Source organism: Xenopus laevis, chromosome 1L (assembly GCF_017654675.1).
Source record: "Xenopus laevis strain J_2021 chromosome 1L, Xenopus_laevis_v10.1, whole genome shotgun sequence".
NCBI lineage: Eukaryota > Metazoa > Chordata > Amphibia > Anura > Pipidae > Xenopus > Xenopus laevis.
The window spans coordinates 120745945-120759112 of NC_054371.1; the positions used below are offsets into that span (position 1 = coordinate 120745945).

Here is a 13168-nt window from a genome sequence, read left to right on the forward strand (position 1 = left end):
ATTGCTTAATTATACATTTTACAAAGGGACTAAGTTTTACCTGCAACTTACTAGCTGCTTTCAAAGTAAAACTCCCAAACTTGGCTGCCCTTTTATTAGACACCAGTGGGATCACCTGACTATAGCTGGGAGGGGTGGGAGCTTACAACATGGAGCTGGTCACTCAACTTTCCCTTGTTTGTCATATTAACCACTTCCCTTTCAAGCATGCGGCTACACTCTCTATACTCATATTCATACCTTACCCAGTCAAGGCATGTACTTGAAGAGCGTTACCAGCTCTGTTCCAAGAAGCATTTAGGAACTAGCTTCCTGTGTTACAGTGTTCTTACAACATCACTTTAAACTGCCAAAAGAGCTATTTGATATCATTGAACATGAGCAGTAGCCAAATCCGTAAAATAAAGATCTCTGTTTTTGGGCTTCATTTTCTTAAACAGATTGACACATATACTGGCCAAACAGGAAGTTCTCCTAAGTTCTGAGGCTGGTATGATTGTTGGCAAGCACCCCAAAAAATCCCACAACCAGTTTAATTACCTTTGCTTTAAATTATTTATGGAGATCTCTTTTTTTTTTATCCTTTTGACTTTCTGCCAACGTAATATTTTATTTAATCTGCGCGTCCTGGATCAAATCTTGGGTTTTTCCTCTGATAGAAAAGCCAAGCTGTTTGAACATGTGGGTTCTTACCATATATACAGAATATGACTACATGTAAGACAATTAGATATTTTGAAAATATCACAGTTTTTTCAGATCCTCTTTGGTCTGTCATGCCATTTTAGCACTGAAATGCACAGAGGATGAATAAACACTGTCCTTGGAAAAACCACATGCCTTTAATGGACATGAAATGTTTCCAGAACCAATTATCACTCAATGTTAAACAAACTTATTTTTAGTTTTTATTTAACTTTTAATGTGGCCTGTTGTTGACAAGCCAATTTTAATGTGGCCTGTTTTTCACAGGCCAAAAAGGGTCTTAAGGGCACATACAGTAAATTAGATACTTTCACAAAGAAGCTGGATGCTGCTTATGCACCACATTCTATTATTGTTTTTAGCATTGAGGCATGGGAAAGTCAAATGAGTTCTTTCAATGAAATGTTGTTGGGTCAGCTAGGATCCCCAATATCTATCAGGTAATACTGGGAACTGTAGCTCAACAAGAAAAAAAAACAGGACTTTAGGTCTGTTTTCTGTTATTGTGAAAATTCTATATAATTATATAAACTTGATAACAAACACAAGATTGGATTCAGCTATTGAAAGGGGAAGGGTTGATTCTGGAGGGCACCCATTGCAGAAGTTATTTGGCAAGAACTTACCCTCACCAGACTTGGGGCCATGCACGAACAAACAGTCTTCACGTGTTTCAGACACTTTTCATGAGACATGAAGTTGCAAACTGTAAAAAAGGAAAGCACATATAAGCAAATGGTTAATAATAAATAATAACACTATATATATATATATTTGTTAAAATTTCTTGAGTTCCTACACGATTAAACAATTTTTTTTTTTCAGAACATACTACAGTTTCAGCAATATCAGAAAAAAGGGTAGGGCCTGAAGGGGACTTCAACTAGCATTTTTTATGGGATCTGAGTCAGAATTAGTCAGTGTGTACATGTCTACACAAGGGAAAGAATACAAGAGCAGAGACAAGAAGAAAAAACCAAGAATGGGAAATACAAGGCAGGCAAAAAACTGGGAAACCAGCTCAGCCCGTAGTCCTGGGTATGTTACTATCCCGACTTTCTCTCTGATCTTCTGCACTGAACAGCCAGAAAAAGATACAAAGTTTCTAACTTAATTGGCTTTTGGCAGAGAGCCCAGAATAGATACTTAGATACTTTTGTAACAGTTTAAGATAAGAAAGTCTCTTGGGAGAACTTGGACTCACAGCTTAAAGGCAATTCACCTTAACTTGCAAAACTGTAATAACACATAAAAAACACAGAAATGTGTTCAAACTTTCATAACCTGGCAAATTTTGGAAAATTAATATGGTAATTAGGGGGTGTGTACACAAAATGGGCATGGTCAAAAAATTTGCTAGGCTCCGCGCAGCAATTCTTTTTGTCCCACTTTCTGTTTCCATAATGTTGGGAGGTAATAAATAATACTAGCAAGATACAGCCATAAGACCTCCACTGACTTTTTTATTTTTTTATTTTTATTTTCAGTGTTGTACAATAGAGCCAGTCGCACTCAACACTTTAAATTGCAGGATGACAATCGTCATTTTAGGGCAGCGACATACGCGAAGATTCAGGGAGATTAGTCGCCCGGCGACAAATCGCCTCTTCTTTGGGTGACTAATCTCCTTGAACTGCCTACGAAGAAACTTCGGGAGGACTTTGGAAAACCATGCGCTTTGAGTGCCATCCCGCGTGGCATTCGTGGCACGAAGAAGAGGCAATTTGTCGCCGGGCAACTAAATCTCCCCGAATCTTCACCCTTAAAGGCAGCAGACACCCGCTTGGCAGACATGACAAGGAACTGCAGTGCATCTTTCCTTGTGTGAGGGCAAAGCTGTGTCAGGCTAAGGGCTAGTCCACACGGGGAGATAGCCCTGCGTTTGCGGTCGCGGCGACAAAGCGCCGCGCCAGTCGCCGCGACCGGCGCAGGCGACAGTTTTGTATGGGCGCCTATGTAAAAACGCCTGTGCTAACCACACGAGGCGATGCGCTTTTCAACAGTCGCCTGAAAAAGCCTGGCGAGGCATTTTCAGGCGACTGTTGAAAAGCGCATCGTCTCGTGTGGTTAGCACAGGCGTTTTTACATAGGCGCCCATACAAAACTGTCGCCTGCGCCGGTCGCGGCGACTGGCGCGGCGCTTTGTCGCCGCGACCGCAAACGCAAGGCTATCTCCCCGTGTGGAATAGCCCTAAAGCTCACAACAAATTGTACTAAGTGCCTTGGAAATGAAGGTTAGGAATGCTCCCTGCTGTTGTGTAACTTAGATCTTATCTCACCCATGAGGAGCTGCAATGAAGTAAACAGGTAACAGTGTTTTAACCCCAAATGTAATCAGTCAATTTATATTCATTACTTAGCATTGGCTACACACATAGCAAATAAAACTATTAAACAATATTACTAGCACACTAGTACACCTAAAATATAAAGTATGGACTTGCAAATTGTGGTGCACCTAAAGAACTTTGTATAAAAATATATTTTTTTATTTATTCTGACCCATCCACTTCTCTGCTCCCAGAGTTTAAAAAAGTTTATATGAAACACAATTTCTGCAAACACAGCCGAGAAGAAATCAGAGACAGAGGCCACTTTCCATTGCCATCTAAACATGAAACACAGGTAGTCACATGATCGGCTGAAGATGAGCACCAGCCCTTCCAACTTAATAGAGAGCAACTTTGCTGTAAGTAATATGCATTTTTTTGATACAAACAATAGCAATAAAATATGCCTAATGTGGCACTGCTCCTAGAGGACCAGTAACACCAAATCTGAAATGGTAGAGAACAAGAGAAGCTTTGATCAACTTGATCAGGCTTTGTTCACCTAGTCGGTGACAAAACAACCAGAATTGACCCTTATTCATTCTAATGGCAATGGTCTGGACCAGGTCCTGACTGACATTAAAAAAAGGCCCTGGCACTGAAAGTATGCAGGGGCCCAAGCAGCCCCTGAAAGGCCCACAAACAGTGACTGTCTTTGGCATCTTAAAGCAGCCCCTCTGGAATTTGCCAAAATCAACAAATTGTCAGTCTGGGCCTGGCCTCACAGGGGTAAACATTGGCTATAGAATAAAAGAAAAAGTAGTAAGAGCGTTTTGTCTGTATCCTAACCTGGGTTTACAGAGGCTTGATAAAGCCTGGGTAGCGTATGGGCAAAATGTGTCAGCACTTAGTCATTTTGTTTTTTTTAAGATTTCAGAAGGGGGAAATCTAAAAAGCAAATAACTCATGTGGTAGACCTCTAACTGTGGGACTAAATGATAATGCTGTAGCCAACAGGTTGCTGTTTGGATATACGCTTTCCTCTCACACTAATGATCCAGTGCAGATTTTGAGTTTTTTTCTGCCCTTTGCTTTGTGTTTTTAAGGAACAGTTATAACAGTTAAAATGCCCTATGGTTAACAACACGGTTATCAAAGGAATGTGGGATAGGTAGTGTGGCAGTGAATGCAGACTTTTAAAGTGGATGTGGTAGCTAGGCACATACTACTTTTTTTGGATACAGATTTTGCTCTCTGCAGCTATTACACCATACCCAGTTGCTGATTTCAGGTCTCTTTGGACAATGGACTAGCTACAGCATTTTAAAGCAATAACCTGCCAAACTTGTGAGCAAGCCCAGAGGTCCAGAAAACTAGTCTAGTTCAACTTTAATTATACTACCTCATGTCTTGGAAACATGGCTTCATCTGATCTACGCAGTAAGAGAATGGGAAATCCATTTACAATTCTTACTAAACTGCCTTTGTGATGACGAGCAGCAATCACTGCATTACACAAAGTGAGTAATCAAACACGCCTTACCCATTTTATCAGGCCTCTCAATCAGGAAAAGTATTTCACAATCGGGTCTTAATCATTCATACATTTCAAAAGGATAAAAGTTCAAGGGAAAACTATTTTGACTAATCAGACCCGTCATCATCTTATGCAAAAATGCAGTTAGTAAAGGTTATTTTAAGCAGACAAGAGGCAGCATCCCAAAGCTGTGAATGTAAAAGGGAAAAAAATCCTACTATGTAACCACTGGATGAATACATCATATCCCACATATTGCTGCATTATAACCCTGCCCCTTGACATCATAGATCAGCACTGTGATATCAGGGCAAAGCACACTAAATTATGTAAATATATGATATTTTGTCTCACTCAAACATTTCTTAGGGCACATGGATGTTTTACCTGCATTCCCCTGTGTCACTTGCTTGTGCCCCAGTGAGTACAAGCTAACTGAATATTCTGGGCTTTGTTTCTTCCTGCGTTCCCCTGCTCATAACAGATCCACCACATTGGAACACAGGCGAACATCGTACCGGTATATGGGGGTCTCCTAGCCTTTATTAGCCAAAGCAAACATGCCCAAACATACCAGTGCACCCATCATTTCGGCCATAAAATGCTTGAATGCTTGAATTTGCATTTTTATTTAGAAAAGCCAGTGATAGGTGGCTCAGGCTATTTTTCCACCAGCTGAAAACAGCAACAAATAATATGCTTGGTGCTCTAAAGCTTAATTTTTGTTTTTGTAACTGCTTTGTACAGTTCACAATAATTAATATAACAAGCAACTAAAGCATTTACTGACAAATAAACCCTTTTAATATTATAAATAAAGGGTAATAAATAAAAAATATAACCAGGGCTACTGCGGCCCCTTGACATTAGTTAGGAGAAGGATGCTACCACATTCCAGCATCAATAGGGCCCTTAGAGACTATTTACAGGAACAAAATGAACATAAGGCTCCAAAACTGCTGGCTGGTAGTAAATCTAAGAATAATTAGAGGAATAACTCACTGAAGGATTGAAAGGCAAAATGCTAAAGTTTCAGACACTATCAGGATAAAATAAAGAAAACAAAAAAGGTTTGTCATTACATACTGGACTAAATAAAAATAAGAATTCAGATCCATCTTGTGTCAGGTATTATTATTATCTGTGAATAATACTGCAAGATTGCTGCTCTGCTGTTTATAGTCCATGAGTTACTCCTGAGCAACAATGAGCTAAAATATTCCTTCCATATTAATGTGGTAAACCCTCACCTCAAGCCGGTCTTAAAAGCAATGTCAACCCACAAATCATGTTTTGCTAATACAAGAAAACATAATTCTAAGCAGCACTGCAATATACATTCATTACAATTTGTATGGCTTTTAAGTTATTTGTATATATTGTTATTGAAAGCAATGGTTGTCCCTTTCTATTCTCTGCCCTGGTGGCTCAGACTGTTGATACAATGTAAGACAAACATGCTGGGAACAAAGACTTTTGCAACATTGTCTAAAAAGTAACAACCAGGAACTAGGGAAATGTTGCTTTCAATAGCAATTGTTTTGACCAATAACTTTTAAAGGCAATGACATTTTTAAATAAATGTATATTGGAACATTAGAACTATGTTTTCTTGTATTAGGGAAATTTTTATTTTGGGATTGTTTTGCCCTTTAAACAGTGTTAGGAGAATGAACAGTATCTTGTTCACCAAAAACCATGCTACAAACACTATCTATACTGTCAGATATTTGGTGTAGGGGACTGTTATGTCAGCAGACAACACTCATTAAGGGACTAAACTATATGGCTGTGGTGTGTACCTCTACTAATAAAGCATAGACCAAAAATCAGTGTAGAAACCAAAAATTCTATTCCATAAAGTCAAAGTCATTCACAGTAGCCTAATCCCAGACACACCCCCAGTCCAAGGGCCAACGTATTTAAATCTATAATTGAATATTAAGTAGCATATTGGAATAAGCTTGATTAATGCCTTGTTATTGAACCTCTCTTTATGGTGAATAAATTAGTACCTTTTCATAAGTTTTTATTCCCCTTTTTATGAGATACAATGGAGAAATTGTTTTGTTCCACTTACCCTTTGGTCCTAATATTGCATATAATGGTTTCATTATTTCCTTACCGACACTCAAGTAATTCTTTTCACTTTCTTACACTTTAGTATTTCTTGATTGTCATCCTTATTTATTTTATTTTGCCACAGTATTTCCACTTTAAAATAGAACATATTTTGTTTTAAAGCACCTAGTTTAATCTTGATGTGTTAGGGAGTTACACTCTACTATACACACAGACGCCATATTAGCTGTTGATAAAGTTTTTATGTGATTTTTTGCATATTTAATGTTTATTCTTGACTTTTAAAGGATATTCTTCCCCTGATATAAAAATTGTGAACACGCCTTTTCCTTTCCCCCTCTTCATTTTCTTTGGATTGGTCAATTTATTGACTGTTTGTTTCACATGCTTGTACTAAATTATACACTGATTGGCTATCACAATTGTATGATGTCATGTATGCAAATTGTAAATTATCATTTATTCCCCCCTTTAAAAGGATTCTGTGGTGGGGAAACCATTAGCCTTTGAGTAAGTGCCCATCTTTGGCACGAAATGCGTCAGGCTTGAATATGTCCTAATAAACATTTTCTATTTTTTATATATCATCTGGGCTCCTTTTTCAACTAACAGTAACTCATTAAGGGTCCCAACAAAAATGGTCCAGATTAGGCCCACAGTTGGTAAAACCAGCCCTTTAAGTGGCATCAGTGAATCTTTCACCACAGACCTGTATATATTATAGATACACAAGAGTGGAAGGCGCACACCTAAGTATCAGTTTTTCCTGGGGAGGATGCCCATTAAGAGTCTCCAGGGGAATTATATCAAAAAATCAAAACAGAAAGAATTACAGAAAAAATGCCATCAAATAATACACCCCACTCCCCTACTCATTTTGACCAGCATATGTTCTTCATCAGGGGCACAGTTTTTTATTTATTTTTTAGTTCCCCTGATGAAGACCATATGTTAGTTAATATGTGTAGGTCATATTATATAATGACAATTATTCTGTAATGATTACCTGTTTTCCGTTTTGATTTTCTGTATTTTATAATACAGAACTGGCTGGGTACCTCTATATAACAACACCTCTGAAATTTCAGAAAATACATCCAGCAATTAAAAAGCCAAACAAGTTAAAAAGCAAATGGAGGTAAAAGCATTACTCCAGCCGATAAAACCACACCTACATTAGCGTTGTGTTACTGTTTGTTCTACCACATTCCTATTTCATTATGCATTATTTTGTAGAGCACTTAAGTTCCAAAGGAGCATCAGCACAGAAATATGCAACCAGAACAGGTCACTTATAATAGTGAGACTTTAACCAAAGGATGAAGTCAACACCATTCACAATAATACTATTACAAGGTCCCTGTTAAATCCATCTTGTGAGATGCAGCTAGAATGGGCATGCATTTAAAAATATGTCAATAAGGAATGTCCTTTCAGCAAATAAGGTCTTGCCATTAGTAAGAGTTGCTCTGCATTACCTTCTCTGTGCCTTACTAATGGACAGTATTTGGTTCCTGATCCTCTTCTTGGCTGTAATGAAAAAATATGCCCACATAATAAAGCAAACAGGAGCAGGTTAAGATATATTGCACTTAAGTGGGAACATAAGTCATGTCCTGTCCTCCTTAGCTACTCCATGAAAGTCAATCTTAACTTGCATATATCTACAGATTCTGTCTCACCTATAACTCACTATTGGTCTGGGTTCTGGTCGAAGGTGGGGTCTCATCCATATCAATGATATACCAATGACAGAAGAATTCTTTGAGTAGTTGTTGTTCTTCCAACAACTGGTGTCACTATAATTATGGTTCTTTGGAACGGAGTAGTGAATGCCACATACGAAAACACTCATGAAACATGTTCTGGATGAAAACACTAATGTGTATTTAAAGAAGACAATTTAAACCCATTTTGCCCTTCTAGTGTTACTATAAATGTGGCTGTAAATTATAAAACTGATGTACTTTCTCTTTATGCTGCAGCATTTTTCTACAAAAGCATAATGACAAAGTGGCCATGACATTTGTTTTTTTTTGCTGTTCCAAAATTAGAACAAATTCCAATTAGTTATGAGCAGATTCTGTGATCAAGGAAGTAGAAAGACGTTGGCAGGAAAGTCGTATTAGTTCAGCTAATAAAGTAGTAGCACACAATTCAATAACAATGGTTTAGAAGCGTTGCCTCCAAGCTAAACGTCATTTCTGGCAGATCTGGCAGATTTAAAGCTTTATACTCCTACTTCATGAATTTCCTGAAAACAAAAATGTTTATATTTTTGAAGTGCATACTTTCTCTGTATAGTAGTATATTGTTAAAGCTGGGAACACATATACAGTGGTATAAGTCACTCTTTGGTCCCATAACAAAATCACTTTAGGGTCTACAAAGATTTGACAGCCCAACCTCTAGTCAAATCTGGCTGGTAAAAGGCTAGGAAAGGTGGCAACCTTGAACAAGATCAGGGACCCAAAAGGGGTGGGCTGTTATTAATTAGGATAGGCTAAAAATTCAGTGATTTTGAATCTGGTGTGTAAAGAGGTATGCTTTCTACCAATACCTCTGTAACAGTAGCTCTTATTTTACTTATTAAGGCAACACATATCACATATTAAGTGGTTTAAATTGGGCTGGCCAAAACCTAAATTTAAAACTAAATCTTGGGAACTAAATCAGGTGTTTGCATATATGCACTTTTCTAAGAAACTTTGCAATATACACACTTATACTGTATATGTATTGCTACTGAAAGCAATGTTTGTCTCACCCTTTTTAGTCTCGGCCCTGTTGGCTCAGACTGATTATACAATGTAAGACTATGCAACGGATTAACAGACCTGACTTTGCTGGGGAACCAAGACTTTTAAACAACATTGTTTAAAATGTAACAACTAGGAGTTCAGCAAATACTGTATTCAATAACAATTGTTTTTATAAATAATTTGAAGAGCACTGAAAATTTTTAATAAATATATTATGGAAAGTTGCTTAGAGTTGTTTTTTTTTTTGTTTTTTTTAATAGGCAAAATTCTATTTTGGGGTTGACTTGAGCTTTAAAGTTAGTTTTGATGAAATGGACCCTAAATGTGTCTGAATGTGACGAAGATGGGTAATAATCTCTGTAAAGCACTGATTAATATGCCAGTGCCAAATAAACCTAGTTCAGGTTAATACAGCAGAAAGAACCTAAAATACTTCCCTTTTTGGTGACATTTTATCTACAAGTGTCACCTGACGGCACTCTGTGAAGGTAATATTTCCTCAGGATTACTCACGGATTAATAGACAAACTGTATGTTCTCAATGTGCATTTTAGCTATAGCCAGAATGGCATACAATGTAAAAAGGATTTGTATATTAACACAGCTCCTTGTTAGTTTTGTCACTGAATGCTGCTGTATGCAGTGAAGTCCTCAACCTGCATAAGATATTACCTGGGAATCGAACACATCAGATTTCAAAATTAAATATGAAAATACCAGTTTGCTCTTTTGAAAAATAGATTTCAGTGCAGAATTCTTCTGTAGCAGCACAATATTCAAAAACACATTATATTAAAAAACACATTATTTTCCAAGGCACAATCACTTTAATAACAGAACGCAGAAAATATATGCATGTATGCAATGTACCAGGGACGGGCCAAGCCATCCAGGCACCCTGGGCAACCCAACCGACTAGCTCTCTGCCGCGCCTCGTGCACACACACCATACGAACTTGCACCTGACCTGCTCACTGCGTATGCACATATGAGTCAGAGAGCACACTTGCAACCCAGGACGTAGATTAAAACAGCCAATCAGTAAAGAGACAAGGGTTCAGAATAGGGTTGGTCAGTAGAAGAGGTATGTGCCTGGCGCCCCCCTGCCGCTACCCCTAGGCATGTGCCTCTTCTGCCTACTTCTAGTTCCAGCCCTGCAATGTTCAAAATCTTGCCTTTTTCAGTAAACAGGTTAGGAAGTCCGGGCTCAACAAATAGTGAAACAAAACATTGCTTGCTCATACAAATAACTCAGTATAATCTCTGACCGACGTGGCACCTCCATACATGGATTGCATGCATAACATAATGGGCACCCACACTGCAATACATTAGAGCAGAGCTGTCCAGCTTCTGTGGTACCGAGGGCCAAAATTTTACTGGACTATGTGGTGGAGGGCCGATAATGGAAGTCAGTGTTGGCCACTCCCCCTTTTAAACCACACCCACTGTAAACCACACCCATATTGCCACAAGACCTTTTAAGATCATATCCACAGTAACGGTGGTAGCAAAGCAAAGAATGGCACACACAAGCAGCACTGGGCAAGCAGAGAATGGCACACACAAGCAGCACTGGGCAAGCAGAGAATGGCACGCACAAGCAGCAATGGGCAAACAAAGAATGGCACACAAAAGCAGCACTGGGCAAGCAGAGAATGGCACATACAAGCAGCACGGGGCAAGCAGAGAATGGCACACACAAGCAGCACGGGGCAAGCAGAGAATGACACACAAGCAGCACTGGGCAAGCAGAGAATGGCACGCACAAGCAACAATGGGCAAACAAAGAATGGCACGCACAAGTAGCACTGGGCAAGCAGATAATAGCACATGCAAGCAGCACTGGGCAAGCAGAGAATGGCACACACAAGCAGCACGGGGCAAGCAGAGAATGACACATACAAGCAGCACTGGGCAAGCAGAGAATGGCACACACAAGCAGCACTGGGCAAGCAGAGAATGACACACACACAAGAAGCACTGGGCAAGCAGAGAATGGCACACACAAGCAGCACTGGGCAAGCAGAGAATGGCACACACAAGCAACACTGGGCAAGCAGAGAATGACACACACACACACAAGCAACACTGAGCAAGCAGAGAATGGCACACACAAGCAGCACTGGGCAAGCAGAGAATGGCACACACAAGCAGCACTGGGCAAGCAGAGAATGGCACACACAAGCAGCACTGGGCAAGCAGAGAATGACACACACAAGCAGCACTGAGCAAGCAGAGAATGGCACACACAAGCAGCACTGGGCAAGCAGAGAATGGCACACACACAGGGAGGGAAGGCAGAACAGAGCAGGAGACATACAGTGACACAGTGCTGGTTGCCCATTAGCATTTTGAATAAAGTGTGAACAGGTGAACAATGTGGGCAGTATCAGTCTGGGTCTCAGGTGTGAACAGTACAGGCCTTTAGGATATAAACAATAAAGGTATCACAAGTGTGGACAATACATGGAGATCACAGGTGTGAACAATACTGGGGATTAGAGTCTGAATTTGAGGTTTAGACAATGCAGGGGCTAGTTAATCTCTGTAGTGATACCTTTTAAATTTTACATATGGTAAGCAGACACAGCATGTGGGGGGCCACAGAAGGGGGGGGGAGTCACGGGCCGCATGCAGCCCGCAGGCTGCCAGTTGGACAGCCCTGCATTAGAGGGAGCTCTATACAATCATGCACTGGAGATGAATATGAAACACTGGGCAAACTGCAAAAAAATGCATTTAGAATTGCAAGCAATCCTTGCCGCTGCTCCTACTGCTCTACAGGCTCAATTCTGTTGAAAATATCAAATGTTGTCAAAAAGGTAACATTAAGATGCTAACATCAGATTGTAAAATTATTCTCTTTTAAGAAGCATGCCTAGTAAAAAATGTCAGTGCTCCAATTCTGAAACTAAAGAAAGGATTTTAAAGGATCATGCTACTGAAGCAGACAATAAGGCTCCTAAACATTTCCCAGGGGTCCAGCTAATGAACCATAAAGTAATCCCAAGGTCATTACACTTCATACAGTTTTGCTCCGCAGTGCCATTGTTTTTTTGGACTCTTTCTTACAGAGTAAATGGATATTCTGTATCAATTTAAAACTACTTTGCAAATACTGCAGAGGGCAGTAATCAAAACAGCAACTGCATTATCTGTTAAAAAAAACTGTAGAACTAAGAGAATGTAATAAATGCATGCAATATTAGCTCTCTCTGACAGCATTAAAGTTGCAGTTATAAGCACTGGATGCTTTGAAGCAGAAACTCAACTAGAGGGGGGCGGGCCCTGGCGCAAGACGCGCAGCCGGGCCCCCCGCCCCCCTCCGTAAACCCGGAACTGGCCGGGAATAAGCGGTTCGCGAACTGCTGGGGGGCCCTGAGGGGGTGCGGGCCCTGGCCCACTCGCACCCTCTGCTCCCCTGGTAGTTCCGCCACTGCTTTGAAGCAAAATTAGCATTGTAATGTCTATTTGCGATTCAAAAACTCATATTCCTTCCTTGAGATAAAATGATCTTTGCATAGTCCGATACAAGCTGTTCTAAGGTAAGACACAAAACAGAGCCTGGATTGGATATATGGCTAGTAACCACAGCTTGTAAGTGTTCCATTCTTTTTAAATATGCATGCAACCTGCACTTAACGGTTTACTTTACAACCTTCAACTTAATGAAAATCTATTTTTTATGCTGGAATTCTATAAAAGTAATCTTGGAAGTCAGGAGTTGAATCTGTAATAATTTGTAAGGCTATTAATATTCTGCCCTGCATTTATATGTTGCAGAGTAACTAAGGGTCTGAGAAGAACTT

At 39.7% G+C, this 13168-nt stretch overlaps 1 protein-coding gene across 1 annotated transcript in view; it reads right to left on the minus strand.

Moving 5' to 3' along the window:
* dgkq.L (diacylglycerol kinase theta L homeolog) overlaps positions 1-13168 on the minus strand; it is a 107405-nt gene that overhangs the window by 71937 nt on the left and 22300 nt on the right. Inside the window, exon 2 of the mRNA XM_018256662.2 lies at positions 1332-1411. Coding sequence (XP_018112151.1) covers positions 1332-1411 — 80 coding nt within the window. The remainder of the gene's footprint in view (positions 1-1331; positions 1412-13168) is intronic.